Source organism: Hibiscus syriacus, unplaced genomic scaffold (genome assembly GCF_006381635.1).
Source record: "Hibiscus syriacus cultivar Baekdansim isolate YM2019G1 unplaced genomic scaffold, ASM638163v2 tig00110384_pilon, whole genome shotgun sequence".
NCBI lineage: Eukaryota > Viridiplantae > Streptophyta > Magnoliopsida > Malvales > Malvaceae > Hibiscus > Hibiscus syriacus.
This window is the reverse complement of record NW_024062715.1, coordinates 7,406,244-7,419,945: the sequence shown is the minus strand read 5'-3', so window position 1 is coordinate 7,419,945 and position 13,702 is coordinate 7,406,244. Positions and strand designations below refer to the sequence as shown.

The window sequence follows — 13,702 nt, the reverse complement described above, 5'->3', positions numbered from 1 at the left end:
TAGATTAAAATCTATACTCAATCTGGCCCAACTTAAGTATATAAATCATTTTTATTAGGTAAAATAAAGATTTAGTTAAAAAAATATTAATTATTTCTAGGAATATGAAATTACCGTCCTTATTCGTAAGTTTGCTTGACATGTTTTTTACTATAAATCTCACACATAACTCACCAGAAACCATATCATTTCACATACAAAAAAACATTTCTTCCCGTTCCAACCTCTTTGCCTCAATCTCCCCTTTCCCACCAAAAGCAAGCCCCTATAATCTATCAAAACCATGGTTCTGGAGCGAGAGCTATCGAAGAAGGACGTGTGCGTGATCGGTGCCGGACCGTCGGGGCTGGTGGCGGCAAGGGAGCTAAGGAAAGAGGGTCACACCGCTATCGTCTTGGAACAAAACCACGACATCGGGGGCCAGTGGTTGTACCAGCCGGACGTGGAGGCGGAAGATCACTTGGGGAGAACCAAATACCTGAATGTACATAGCAGCATGTACGATTCGCTGAGGCTTGCTTCCCCCAGGGAGATAATGGGGTTCACCGATTTCCCATTCTCGGTCAAGCAGAACAGGGACACCAGGAGATTTCCAGGTCACAAGGAGCTTTGGTTGTACCTTAAAGATTTTTGTGAATTTTTCGGGTTGAAAGAGATGATAAGGTTTAACACTAGGGTTGAATACGTGGGGATGTTGGATTATGGTGATTTTGGGAAAGATCTAAAATGGGTTGTTAAAAGTAAAGAGAAGAATGGTGAAAAAACTGTGGAAGAAGTGTTTGATGCTGTTGTTGTTGCCACTGGTCATTACTCTCACCCCAGGTTGCCTTCCATCAAAGGTAAATTCTCTCTTTTTAATGGCTCGAGTTATCTATTTTATTGATCGTGTCACCCTAAAATTTGACGAGTAGGAATGGATGCATGGAAACGGAAGCAAATTCATAGCCATGTTTATAGAGTTCCGGAGCCGTTTACAAATGAGGTAAACTCAAACGCTTAGTTTTTTTTGTATCTACATATTTAATTGTTCGAACTTAAAATGAAAGAACAACATCCTTTTTCTTTCTTTCTTTTACTATTGAAACCGCTCAATAAATTTTTAAAACATATTGGACTTAATTTTGACAGGTGGTGGTGATCGTCGGAAATTCGCAAAGCGGGCAAGATTTATCGATGGAAATCGTGAAAGTAGCAAAGGAAGTGTACCTGAGTGCCAGATCCCTGGATATTACGGAGGGTTTATCTAAAGTCATTTCCAAAAATAGCAAGTTGCATCTTCGCCTACAAGTATACTCGTCGAATTTAATTCATAAAATATTCGATACGAGATGTTTGTTAATGGAATAAGTTCATTGGTTTGCAGATAGAGTCTCTCCATGAAGATGGAAGGGTTCGATTCGAAGATGGGTCATGTGTCATAGCAGACACCATCATATATTGCACAGGGTAATGATAATAATAATAATAGATTTGGACCAAAGTTTAATATAGTGTGAGGTTGAATCAAGATTTTATTTGGTATAATGAATGCTTAAGCTTTTGTGTACCAACTGACCAATAATGAAGCAGACAAAGTGACTTTAAGTTTCCAAATTAAAGAACATAAAAAGAGTAGAACAAGGAAAATGACCCAAGCAATGAAAACATTTTCTATTTTTTTTTAGTTAACCTATTTGTCTGATTGGGTTATAATTATTGATGATAAGTTAAAAGAAAATCATATATGGACATACCCTACTTTCACTTTCACATGATCTTGTTCAAGAATCAAAGCTGATATTATAAACATAACACATGTGTATCCCATTAATCATCCCCTATTGTTTAATTTAATATTGGTTTTAAAGAATATTATTTTAATAATTTTGGTATTGAATATGTTGGTTTATATGAGGAGTGTACAATGATGTGTAGGTATTCATACTCATTTCCATTCCTTGACACCAAAGGGAAGATAGGCGTAGAAGACAATAGGGTGGGGCCTCTGTTTGAGCATACTTTTCCTCCATCACTGCCTCCTTCCCTCTCTTTTATCGGCATTCCAAGAAAGGTATTTCATTTCATTTATTTACCCTTCCCCCCCCCCCCCTCATCATTATTATTGTTTTTTTATGGGATTTTGGTATTCCTTTAAGCATTGGTTTTCTACAAGTATTGTGTTCTTTTACCAAACTACTAAATAATTTATTGGGGAGGGGGGAACCCCATTATTATATCCCTACTTCCATTTAAAATTTGTCTCCTAATTAGATTAAAAAAGGATATGGGGGTGGTGCAGTTGATAGGGTTCCCATTCTTTGAATCCCAAGCAAAATGGATAGCACAGGTGCTGAGTGGGAAACGAAGGCTGCCATCATACGACGACATGATCCTTTCCATCAAAGAGTTTTATCGCTCGAAGGAACTCGCCGGCATTCGCAAATCAGATACTCACGATATTTGTGACTTCGAGGTATACATCTTTTTTTTTTAAATACTTTTTTATTTAAAATAGGTGATTTATTTTTTAAAGATTAATAATAAGTTTAAAATGTTTTTATGTAATTGAATTCGAGTGTAACTACTCAGTTGTGACAACTGACAACCATCTTAATTTATAGGCCTCATAAAATTGAATGTAATTGGATATCTCAATTACACACTTCAATTTTTGGTAGGGCTGAGAATTAACATAATTACAAGTGTGATTACAATCTTTAATTGTGCTATCAAATAAGATATAAAGAGTTATAATATAATTATACTATATTAGTCAAACATGTTCAGAACTTTAAAATTCTTATAATTATATTCACGTATAGTAATTATGTTTTTATGTAATTACATTCTAATGACCAGATAGGGGTGTTCAATTGGTCGTTCGGTTAACCGGCTGAACTTCTAAAATTTCATTAATCGAAATTTTTTCTCTAAACCTTAACCGAATTGAACAAAGTTCGGTTAATCGGTCGGTTAACTGAATTAATCATATATATATATATATATATATATATCTTAAATATTTTTTTTGTCTAATTCGGTTAATTTGGTCGGTTAATTCGATTAAAAGCGAAGTTTAAATACTCTAATATATAAATAATATATATAATATATTAAACTTTTAATAATTTCGGTTAATTCAATTAACCGATCGATTTGGAAGCGAGTTAATCAGTAACTGAAATTTGAAAAAATCATTAATCGTTAACCGACGAACCTAAAATTAACTGAAAAACTTTGGTTCAGTAGGTTAAAATGGTTTTAACCGAACTTTGAACACCCCTATGACAAGACACATTCTAACGGTCAAATTTAGGTCAGAAAAAGAATAAGGTTCAAGTTGATAAAAAATATAAATATTGAACGTTAAATTTATGATTGTGATTTTTATTTATTTTATATTATTCTAACAAACAATTGAAGGTAATTAATTAAGAATTGTGGTTGTTTGTTGCAGTATTGTGATAGATATGCAGATTATAGCGAGTCCCCACATTTGGAAGAATGGAGGAAAATATTATGCATGTCGTCGCTTTTAAATTACTACACAAATTTGGAGAGTTTTAGGGATTCGTGGGATGATAATGAAAAGAGTTGCTTCAAGAAGCTCTTCAAAGCCCCCATTTCACTCAACTTCAGCCTCAACCCTAGATCAATTTTTGATATATATAATATTTTACATAAAAAATAAAAAAAGAAAAGTTTCTTTTATTTTTTTATGGTTTGAATTTTTTCCCTTCAATTTTGCTTCATTTTAAACCTAATTACACGGCTTTGCTTGTTTAATAAATAAGTAATTTGCTTTAATATATATATATATATATATCCATTTGTATTTCTTTGTTTTGAATTGTAGAGCCATTGAAAAGTAAATCATATAGTTTATCTCATATTAGTTTATCTGCTAAATGTTAATAGTAAGTAACTTGATTGATATCAGTTTGATAGTTATGTAACATGATTGAAAAAAAAAATTAATGGATCAGTAACTATTCTGTAATTAAGTGGTTATTCATATAGTTTACCCGTTAAAATTTCAGAAGTTTTGTTGTTTTTCCCCCCAAAACTTGACCAACAATCGAAAATTTTCAAGTTGGTCCTTGATTTGAAATGGGTCTTAGTTGGGTAGATAATTGCAAGCCCGTATCAGGGGCGGATATACATGGCTCTCTGGGGAGCCATTGCACACCCATTATTTTGAGAAAAAAATTAAATTAAATTAAATTTAATTTGTTAATAGGAATAGGAAAAAAAAAAGAAAATTTACATACTCAAATCTTTTTAGAATAGGGTATTAAAATTTTGGACCCTCATTTTTTTAATTTCTAGATCCGTCACTGGCCCGTATAATGTTAGCCCCCTATCAAATGTTGTATGAAATATATGGTATGGAAAAAAATATCATAAATTGCTATATGCTTGATTTTCAATTCAGTTTAGAATGAAGCCTTGGGTTCAAAAGAGCGTATTAACATCCCCATCATTCACCAAACCCCATTGATAGTTCAGAATGGACTTCAATTCTCCTTGTACAATATAACTGTTAGCTAACCTGGAAAGTCTTTGAAGTTGCTGTTTCTATACTTGACTTGATATAAGCCGACGATTACTCTACTGACATCTTGGACCCCGAGTTCTTCTCGTTATCTAGCCTTATTCTATCAATCTTTGATGCGGTTACCTAATTCGCCATTACTGGGCTGCTGCTTCAGCAATGCATTCGTTGTATTGTCCATTGCATTGGAGGAACGGAGATTATACCGTCTCCTGCCTTTTCTACATCCACTTTGACCCACATTTCTCGAAGAACTACTTTCATGATGAGCATCGCCGGCTTTCGCTAACCCTCCAAGATCCTTGGTGCTCTTGTACCTTGAGAGACAAGTAAGGCTTGGAAGTTCACTTTGAAAGTCCACCTGACGTCTTCCCCTCCTCGTTCGGCCCCTGTTTGACTGGTTTGTGGAATGAATTGCACTCAATTCTGGTTCTTTTTGGACATTGCTTGCACACCAAGTATCTTCGCCGTTTATCTCTGGTAGGTTCAATGTCATGGCCTCAAAGTAATCTATTCCATCTGATTGATACTCCTCTTGATCACCATAATCCTCGACATCTATGTTAACTCCAAGTTCACTCCCTGGATCATCCGACACTGAAGAAGCCACCCTTGCAAACCAATAGAGTGAATTAGAAGCTCGAAACAGTTGGCAGGTGGTGTTTTCTAAACAAGTCTGTATCTTAGATGATGAAATGCAAACTAAAGCCTCTGCAGCGTTTCGGGCTAGTTCAGCTAGAAGATCCCTATCTTCTTGTCCCGAAAATAACAAAGTTGTTTCGAGCTGGTTTTCATTGGATTTGTCTCTAGGTGACGAACACTCCTTGTTTTCCAGACTTGCAGGTGGCTCCGAATCTACTTTTGTGCAGTGTGAAGGCATTAGCAGCGACTCATCCATTGATAAGCAAGAATTCAGGTCGATTAATCTACAACCTTGATACTTGCTGCAAGCTTCACTTTCTGCCACCGACTCGATTTGAGCTTCTTTTTCTCTTTCAGACATGGGATTGAATTCCATGTTGATATTTGGTATTCTATTTATATCTTTGACTTTGTTGCCTTCTATTCCAAGCATACTTTCGAACTCTAGGGTGTTGGTTGCCTCCATTTTTTCCAACTCAGCATCATGAACACACAGGGAACCAACGGCAGAATCTGCTGGAACCAACGGGCCTCTCGTTTCGCCAGATCTGTTGTCGGGTACAGGCATTTCAGCAATCCGAGGAGAACAACTGGTTGGATTTTGAACTGTATTTTCACCATGTGTATGAGAAGCATCTTGTGAACCAGTCACATTTGTGGAGAAATTCGGTGAGACAAAATCGAGTTCAGGGCTTATGATAAATGGTTTAGGACTTTTCCCCTTAAAATATGGAAGTGCTTGAACTGCAATAGGGCTCCGCTTGAAGGTAAATCTCCAGGGTGATACAGAAGTGGGTTCATAGCAACTAGAAGAGACGTCTCTCATTACGTGCCAGAAATTTCCGATGCATAGCTTTGCATCAGTCTCATTCAAGCCATGAAGTATTGCACAATCTTGAGCTCGCTCATTGTTAGTGTGTGCTGGATTGATAGTTTTCGAGTATAAAGATCTTGAGGCAAAGCATTCAAATCATTTCCATCTTGCCCTGAAAATAGTTGCCATCCATATAATATCATCAACAACAGTAATAAATTATGCAAGATGATAATTTAGTAAAAATATAGAGCATCCTTACCAGCTTTATCATTAGAAGGTACACATTCTCTCTGCATGGTTGTGCTCAATGTGGAGTAATTTTTGACGAGAACTGAACTCTGGAATAATATCTTCCTCAAGTTCGATGGGAACATTTAAGTCAGCCATAACTTTTAACTTTGAAGAAGCGGAACTAGTAACAAAGTGTTCTTCAGGGAAAACAGAGGCGCAACCAATGACGCTATGGGATAGTTCTTTATCTCCCCTATCTCCAACATTGATTTTCTTTAGAGCATTGCTAGGTATATTAGTCACTGCGGGATCAAATTTCACTTCTTGAAATCCATCCTCTTCACTATCAAAGTACCCATCAGCTGGCAGTTCAAGATCCAAGAACCTTCTGCCGAGCTTTTTGCAATTCAACTCCGTGAGAACATAGGCCTTTGAAGAACTTTCTCTATGAGTTGGATCAAGGCCTGCCTGCTCTTTACTTCCATCATATGAATGGGAAGGAAAAACACTACCTTCAGGTTCTGAAATTTCAGGAAAAACACTGCCTGTCTGTTGTGGCACTCGTAAATGATTAGATGACTTCGGACGTACAACATGATTCAGTTGGAACATCTCGACATTGCAACCTTGTTTAAAAAAGTCAATTGTTTTTATTTCATCCATTAATTCCTTCTGTCTCCTGTAAAGCCGGTGGAGTTCACGAATCTAAAAAAAGAGAACATTGCAGATGCATTAATATGTGATAATATGGTTTTAGATTAAGGATCACTAAGATGATTCTTATATAAGCATTGGTCTAAGACTCTCGCTTTCGAAAATTTCATATACACACAACAATTCTAGGACATATATCTCCGGAAAACACAGGAGACAACTAATAGTTTCCAGAACTAAGAATAAAATACTATGGTTTAAGCCTATGTAAAGAGTGCAAAGTGGAAACAACACACTAATGAAATCATCTGCAAATTATCTCCGTATAAACGACAATTAAATGATCTATCCAAAGATACAGAACTCTCCATAGATATTCAAAGGTCCAGCTAATTACTGATAGATAATGCAGGCAGTAACAAAACTCATTGCTTAGGAAACGAAGCAACGATTTAAGCACATAAAACATGATTTTTCTCTGGTTGTACATCAGAATACGTGGTTCATGATGAATCAGAAGTTTATCTTGAGAGAAATACCTGATCCCTGAATTCTGCTTCATGCTTGAGCATTGTCTGCTTTAGTAAGCCCTTGTTGTAAAACGTATTCGAACCCAAAGACGGTGGCAAAGTAGCATCAGTGTACTGCCTAATCCTCGAAATTCTATTAACATTGTCCGAGTGCCTCACAGTGCCATTAGCATCCGAATTAAGGTCCCAAGTTGTATACCACCCTGGGAAGGGACTCTCGTGCTGCACGTTTGCTTGCATCTGCAGCATTGCCATTAAAAGCTGAAGAACTAATTTCGACTGATACTACAATAGTTCAAACCGAGAAATCTCTTTATCATGAGAAAAGCAACCTGCATAAGTCAGGGAAAGTATATATGTTTTCAAAACTAATGGTCTCTAATTTCTATGTTGCTTCGACTCTTCCATGTTCAACATATTATGACATAATATCTGGATATGACCCCCCAAACAGAATGAAAATTTTGAAAAAATTAAACATTGGAGTGTCGGACACATTCTAATATCCAACATTCACACCCGAATCCGAATAAAAATAAATTCAAACTAAGATCACATTCAACTTAAGTTCCTCACGAGAGGAAGATTTAATCAAGCCCAAGGTGACATTAATCAAAATAACAAACAACCCCATGGGTGTATAGTCAATGTATATCTATCTTCAAAATATGGCAAATGGTTAGGTGTCCTAAATAAATTTAGCAGGGAAAAAACCAGGAGCACAAAATGTTTCTCTAAAACAAGTTTAATTCTACAAAACAGGAAGAAAACCGAGTGAAAACAATTATCAGGTTTCATACTAATAATTATACTAAGTTTTGAATAAGTTGTTAAATTTAGTGAAATGTATCTATGATCAGTCATCAATAGAATCAGGAAAATAATGAATTCATATTTTTTTTCTTGGTTTTAAAAAATAATAATAGTAATAAAAAACTGAAATATATCAACAGAACCACCAAAATTCAAGCAGTGAATTCAACCCCATGGTTAATAAATATATATATAAAAGAGAGCTCTCAACCATTAATCCCAGAATTCAGGAGAAAGCAATTACATTAATTTATATCTTCCACATTAAATAAAGAGTGCAAGAAAAATCAAAGTTTAGTCAGAAATCTATCCGTCTTCAAAGCATTAACACAATTCCAAATATAAGCAGCTAAAACATTATTAAAAATCCCCCAAAAAAAGGAAGAAGAAGAAGAAGAGAACCCATGAAAGCCATTAATGATCTTACCTCAAAAAACAAATAAAATCAACATTTTCCCTGAGCTCATTGACTTAGCCTTCTGCAAAGTAGAAGAAAAACATCTTTAGAAATGAATAAAAAGCATAGTATGAAAAGAGATGAAGTGGGTATTTTGTGAGGATGAAATTGGAAACAATGGTATCTGCGAGGTCCCATTTTTCTATGAAAAAAGAATCAAACGGAAACGAATTAGAAATAACTTACAAGAGAAGCGAGATCAAAGTTTTCAAGAGAGTAATAAAACATATTTTTTTATCATAATTATTTCTCCCTTTCATATCTCTTTTTAGTTTTAACACCACAGAGTGATATTTACAATTTTGTTGAGAAAACAATGCTTTTCTTTCTTTCAGATTAAAGAAGAAAAATAAATTAATCAGAGGAAAAGGCAACAGTACGGTTACAGGCAACTCAGGTCTTGGACGACCTTGATTTTTCCAAATTTTGAATGATTTTCTTTGTGGAGAAGTTTGAGCTTTTTTGACACAAATATTCATGTTTTTAAGACGAAGATGAGAATGCTTTGAATTTAAGTCTGAAATAGGTCTTGTTTATTTTAAGAAGAAATTTGACTACGGATAATTAGGTTTATAAATGAGTAAATTCCAGCACCAGAGTTTTACTCTGAAAAGTTTAAAGTTGAATTCGATTTAATTAAAAAAGATTAAAATTATTAAGTTCGATTTAAATTTAAAATTAAAAATTAAAATTCGACTAATTTAAAATAATTTAAACTCGAAACATTCTCAAATGAGTTATTTAATTCAATTGAAATTCAAACTCAAACATTCTTATTTTTTTTTCCTACGAAGGAAAAGCAGTTAGGATGTGCGACACCATTCCCCTCCCGATGAACATGAGTAAGAGTCACCTGGCAGTGCCAATGCAGCTGCGATGAAACATGTGGAATCATATGGGATGAGCCATTCATCGAAAACTCTTGCCGAAGCATCTGCATAGCCTCTTTACAATCCGTTTCGACCACTAGTCGACGAACACCGAAATTCTAAGCTTTCATTAACCCTTCATAGATATAAAGTAGTTCGTTTCAACTCGTTAAGAACTCGAATCTATTTCGAGCTCAAATCGAATCCATTCAAATCATATATTTATCGACCTTTGACCAAATCAGACTCCAAGTATCTTATAAACCATCTCCTCTCCCTTATAGTCCTATGAACAATGCTGAAATCCTGGCAAATTAGCAGTGTTATTTTGAGCTCATGATTAGGTGGGATACGTTTGCGGGGGATTTGTTCGGTTCGTGCAATCACTCAAAATTCATGTACTAGAGTTCAAATTCCAACCCCAAATTGTGGACTCTGATCTCTCATCAAATATTCGTTTTCTCTTGTGCTTCAGTAAAAAATAAAATTCAACCTCAAGGAACCACAAATCTTTTGATTTGAAAACCCAAAAAACAGGACAAAAATGCAGTTGCTGTGCAGTTACTTAATAAATATCTCATATACAAAACCAAACAAGCAAAAAGGTAAAGATAAAATCCTCTCAACATAAAAGGAACTTTATTTTACTACCAGCTAAATCGAAAGATTTCCATCATACATCGACAGGTGCTGCATCTTCGAGTACAAGAGTCTTGGCTGGCTTTCCTAACAGATCAGTGTACTCATGGAAAGGCGGCCTTTTGAAGCGAGTCTCTTTCCAGAAATCGGGTGTCAAGAAACCATAAGTCTTCATAAGACACTCAAAGGTGGCCTGCAAATAATCAACAGATATCAACCCGTAATCGATCATGCAGCTCTCGATAACCATTCAGCAAATAACATATTGCCTACTGAATCAACTTGGTGCCTTGAAAAATTCAATTGATAACAACCCAACAAGAAGAATCACATATTCAACAACTCCATAAGAATCAAAACAGAACAACTAGTACCACATGATCCATTATTAAACCAGGCATAAAGCTAATATGATGTTGAAATCAACAACTACTCATTTCGGAAACACGAAAAGAAACAAAATACATCACGACCCGTGCCCAGACTCAAGTCCGGGCGTTGGTTATACATGTCACAAGAGATAGAAGCATGATTTAATGCTAGGGATCGGAATTATAAAATTTTTGGGGACGAACAACATAGTCAATGACCAACTAGCCTAAACCACAATATCCATCCAGTTAATTCAGAAATATAAACCTCACAGCATGTGATTCAGATCATTAGAATATCTAAATAGCTCAAGCATTGCATTAGTATCAAATACCAGGAACCAAAACATATAACAACCCATTTCCCAGTAAATTTAAATGAATCCATTAACAATGTTAAAAAATTAAAATTATAAATAAAACTCAATACCTTGACAAAGTTACCAAGAGTTTTAGTAGAACCCCTGAAGAAGTGAAGACATCTTCAATCCCAGCAAATTGAAACACCTTCTTGGGCACCCTTGCCGCCACAATCCCCGCACCCCTCGGAGCCGGAACAATCCTAACGGTAACGGAACCGCATTTCCTGGTGACCTTACACGGCACTGTATGAGGTTTCCCGATCTTGTTACCCCAGTAACCTCTCCTCACAGGGATCACAAACAACTTCGCCAATATTATAGCCCCTCTTATAGCCGTCGCAACTTCTTTGCTACACTTGACACCCAGCCCGACGTGTCCATTTCCGTCGTCGATGACGACGATGGCCTTGAAACACATGCGCTAACTGACTCGTGTTTATCATTCTATCATAAAAATCGATTTAATAAGCTAATATTCATAATTAATTTCCTTTGTAAAACTAAGCCTTCATAATTTAAACAAAAAAATATCTTAAACAGACTCGAATTAGAACAGCTAGAAACTTCTTTAATATACATGCTACTATCAATAAATTAACATACAATATGTCCTTACTGATTCTGGTGGCATAATTGATTCCTCGAAAATGATGTTGATGTGCTCCCTACTTTTCCTTCTAGCTTGTATCTACGTGTGAAACACTCACACGCTAAGTTTTCACTTAGTGAGACAACCAAGTAAAATAAAATAAATAAAATATTTAACGTATAAAACAGACAATATCATATAAAAACATTAATAAAATAAAATATGTATAAAATCATATGTTAACTCGTTATAAAATTATTATAGAAATCTATAATTAAGACATATTGTACCATTTTAGATCTGTACTTTTCTATTTCAATTCACATCATTGCAAAATTGTACTTTTCTTTTCGAAATCAGATCATTTCAAATCCATATTTTTTTATTCATTTCAGATATTTGCCCATTGTATTATCATGAGAAGATAACGAGTGAATGTGCCATATGCAATCGAAACTGCCAGAACATATTGCACCGAGTCACTCCACCTCGTGCACCACTAATGTAACACCCCTAACCCGTATCTGACCCGGATCCGAGTCCGAGGTGTCACATTGACTTTTCAAAGTATTTACTTTTACAAAGTGACTAAAAATTTCATTTGACATTTATTATAAAACAGAAAAATTCTATTATATAAAACATATGATTTTACAAAACCTATCAGAGCCCACTTGATCCAAATCTTTAAGTACATGTCAACTACTTTCAATAAAACAAAATACATATAATTCAAAATTCTTTTTTGATCTGATATTCGGAAAGGAGAAACTGACCTGTCTTGCTCCTCTCTGCTCCTTAATCTTCTCGAAACCTATGTGTGAAACATTCACACGCTAAGTCGATGACTTAGTGAGGCATAATTAAACTTAAATATAACATCTCATTATTATTTCCTACTATGCACACTTCATGTAATCATATTAAATTATAAAGCATATTATGCATCAGAACATAAATACATGCGTATCCATATCATTTCATTATCCTTATTATTATTCTTATCATTATTAGCATTATTATCATTTATATCTCTTAGTCACATGCTCTTGTACCTAACAATATACACATCATCATATAGTTTCTGTAACACATTTCATATCACAAAACATATATATCACATATAATATATTTGTTATTATCTCTTTATTAGCTCATGTACACATGTGAGAACTAAAAATATGTGAGTACATAGAGGTTGTGCACATATGCTATCACCACAACTCGTATAATTCCCACTAGGGGCGCGTAGGATTTGTCCCGAAGGACCACATATCACATATGTCCCGAAGGACCACTCCTTAAGAACCATATACATATTCCAATGGACCAAATAAGTGTACAAAGTACCGCATATATGTTCCAAAGGATTATATATATGTCCCGAAGGACCACGTAGGACCCTCGACTCTTGGCATGCCAACTATACCTCTAGCCCTCATGACACATAACATGGGCATTATCATTTATCTTATTTCACATAGTCATATCACATAGACACATATTCTCATAACTTCTTATCATATCATGTGGCTTATATCTTGTGATCATATAATCGTATCACTTATAATCACATACTAGTTCATATTCACATGGCTTATCTCATATGCATATGTTCACATACTTTATAATCACATAACTTATACCTTTTCACCCATGGTCACATAAGTCAATATTATATAACTTATTTCACCTTTCATATATTCATAGAGTTTATTATCACATCATTGATATCATAATCACATCATATGCAATAACATATAACACATACATCATATCAAACATATACTTACATTCATGAGTTCATGCATTCTAATAAAGAAAATATACTCGTTGTAAGTCTTACTTCCCTTAAACCTCGTATACTAACTAATATGCACTCACCTGGCCTCACTAGTCAATGTCAGTCTCTTATCTCTTCCTCTAGAACTATTACTTGGTTGATTTATTTGGACTTTGCTCTCGATCGTTATCTACACGAATACACAATCCAATAAATACCGGGATTCGAATTGCTTGCAAAGATTCTTACTATTGCAATCAAATCAAAGTACTAATTTCTCCTTTCCAACTCAAGTAGTATCGGTACTACCTTCAAAGTACCTTCACAGTGAAACATCCCAATTTTATGCTATGCACTCATTATAATCTTACACCACTTTTCAATTTAACCCCAATTTCGCATTCTAACAAA

At 34.9% G+C, this 13,702-nt stretch overlaps 2 protein-coding genes and 1 pseudogene across 2 annotated transcripts; 1 reads left to right on the top strand and 2 right to left on the bottom strand.

The window, feature by feature from the left end:
* The first annotated feature begins 203 nt into the window (after positions 1–203).
* Positions 204–3,660, top strand: LOC120122133 (flavin-containing monooxygenase FMO GS-OX-like 9). Its single transcript, XM_039141364.1, is given in 8 exon segments — positions 204–839; positions 912–982; positions 1,129–1,287; positions 1,364–1,446; positions 1,915–2,050; positions 2,279–2,452; positions 3,437–3,568; positions 3,571–3,660. Coding segments are annotated over 8 exon segments (1,371 nt in total). The 5' UTR covers positions 204–283; the 3' UTR covers positions 3,631–3,660.
* Positions 3,661–6,046: 2,386 nt separating this feature from the next.
* LOC120122265 lies at positions 6,047–9,618 on the bottom strand. The gene is made up of 4 exons (XM_039141438.1): positions 9,532–9,618; positions 7,418–7,693; positions 6,275–6,929; positions 6,047–6,162 (listed from the first exon to the last, which is right to left on the bottom strand). The coding sequence occupies exons 1-4, from the start codon at positions 9,616–9,618 to the stop codon at positions 6,047–6,049; spliced, it is 1,134 nt and encodes a 377-aa protein (XP_038997369.1).
* A 576-nt stretch (positions 9,619–10,194) lies between these two features.
* LOC120122077 lies at positions 10,195–11,337 on the bottom strand (annotated as a pseudogene).
* Between the last annotated feature and the right edge of the window lie 2,365 nt (positions 11,338–13,702).

Excerpts from the sequence above, each read along its gene's own strand:
- LOC120122265 (XM_039141438.1), bottom strand. The coding sequence starts at position 9,618 with ATGCAGATGCTTCGGCAAGAGTTTTCGATGAATGGCTCATCCCATATG. Across the intron at positions 7,694-9,531 it reads AGCTGCATTGGCACTGCCAG|TATCAGTCGAAATTAGTTCT; the intron begins GTGACTCTTACT and ends GAACTATTGTAG. Across the intron at positions 6,163-6,274 it reads CAACCATGCAGAGAGAATGT|GGCAAGATGGAAATGATTTG; the intron begins GTACCTTCTAAT and ends AACTATTTTCAG.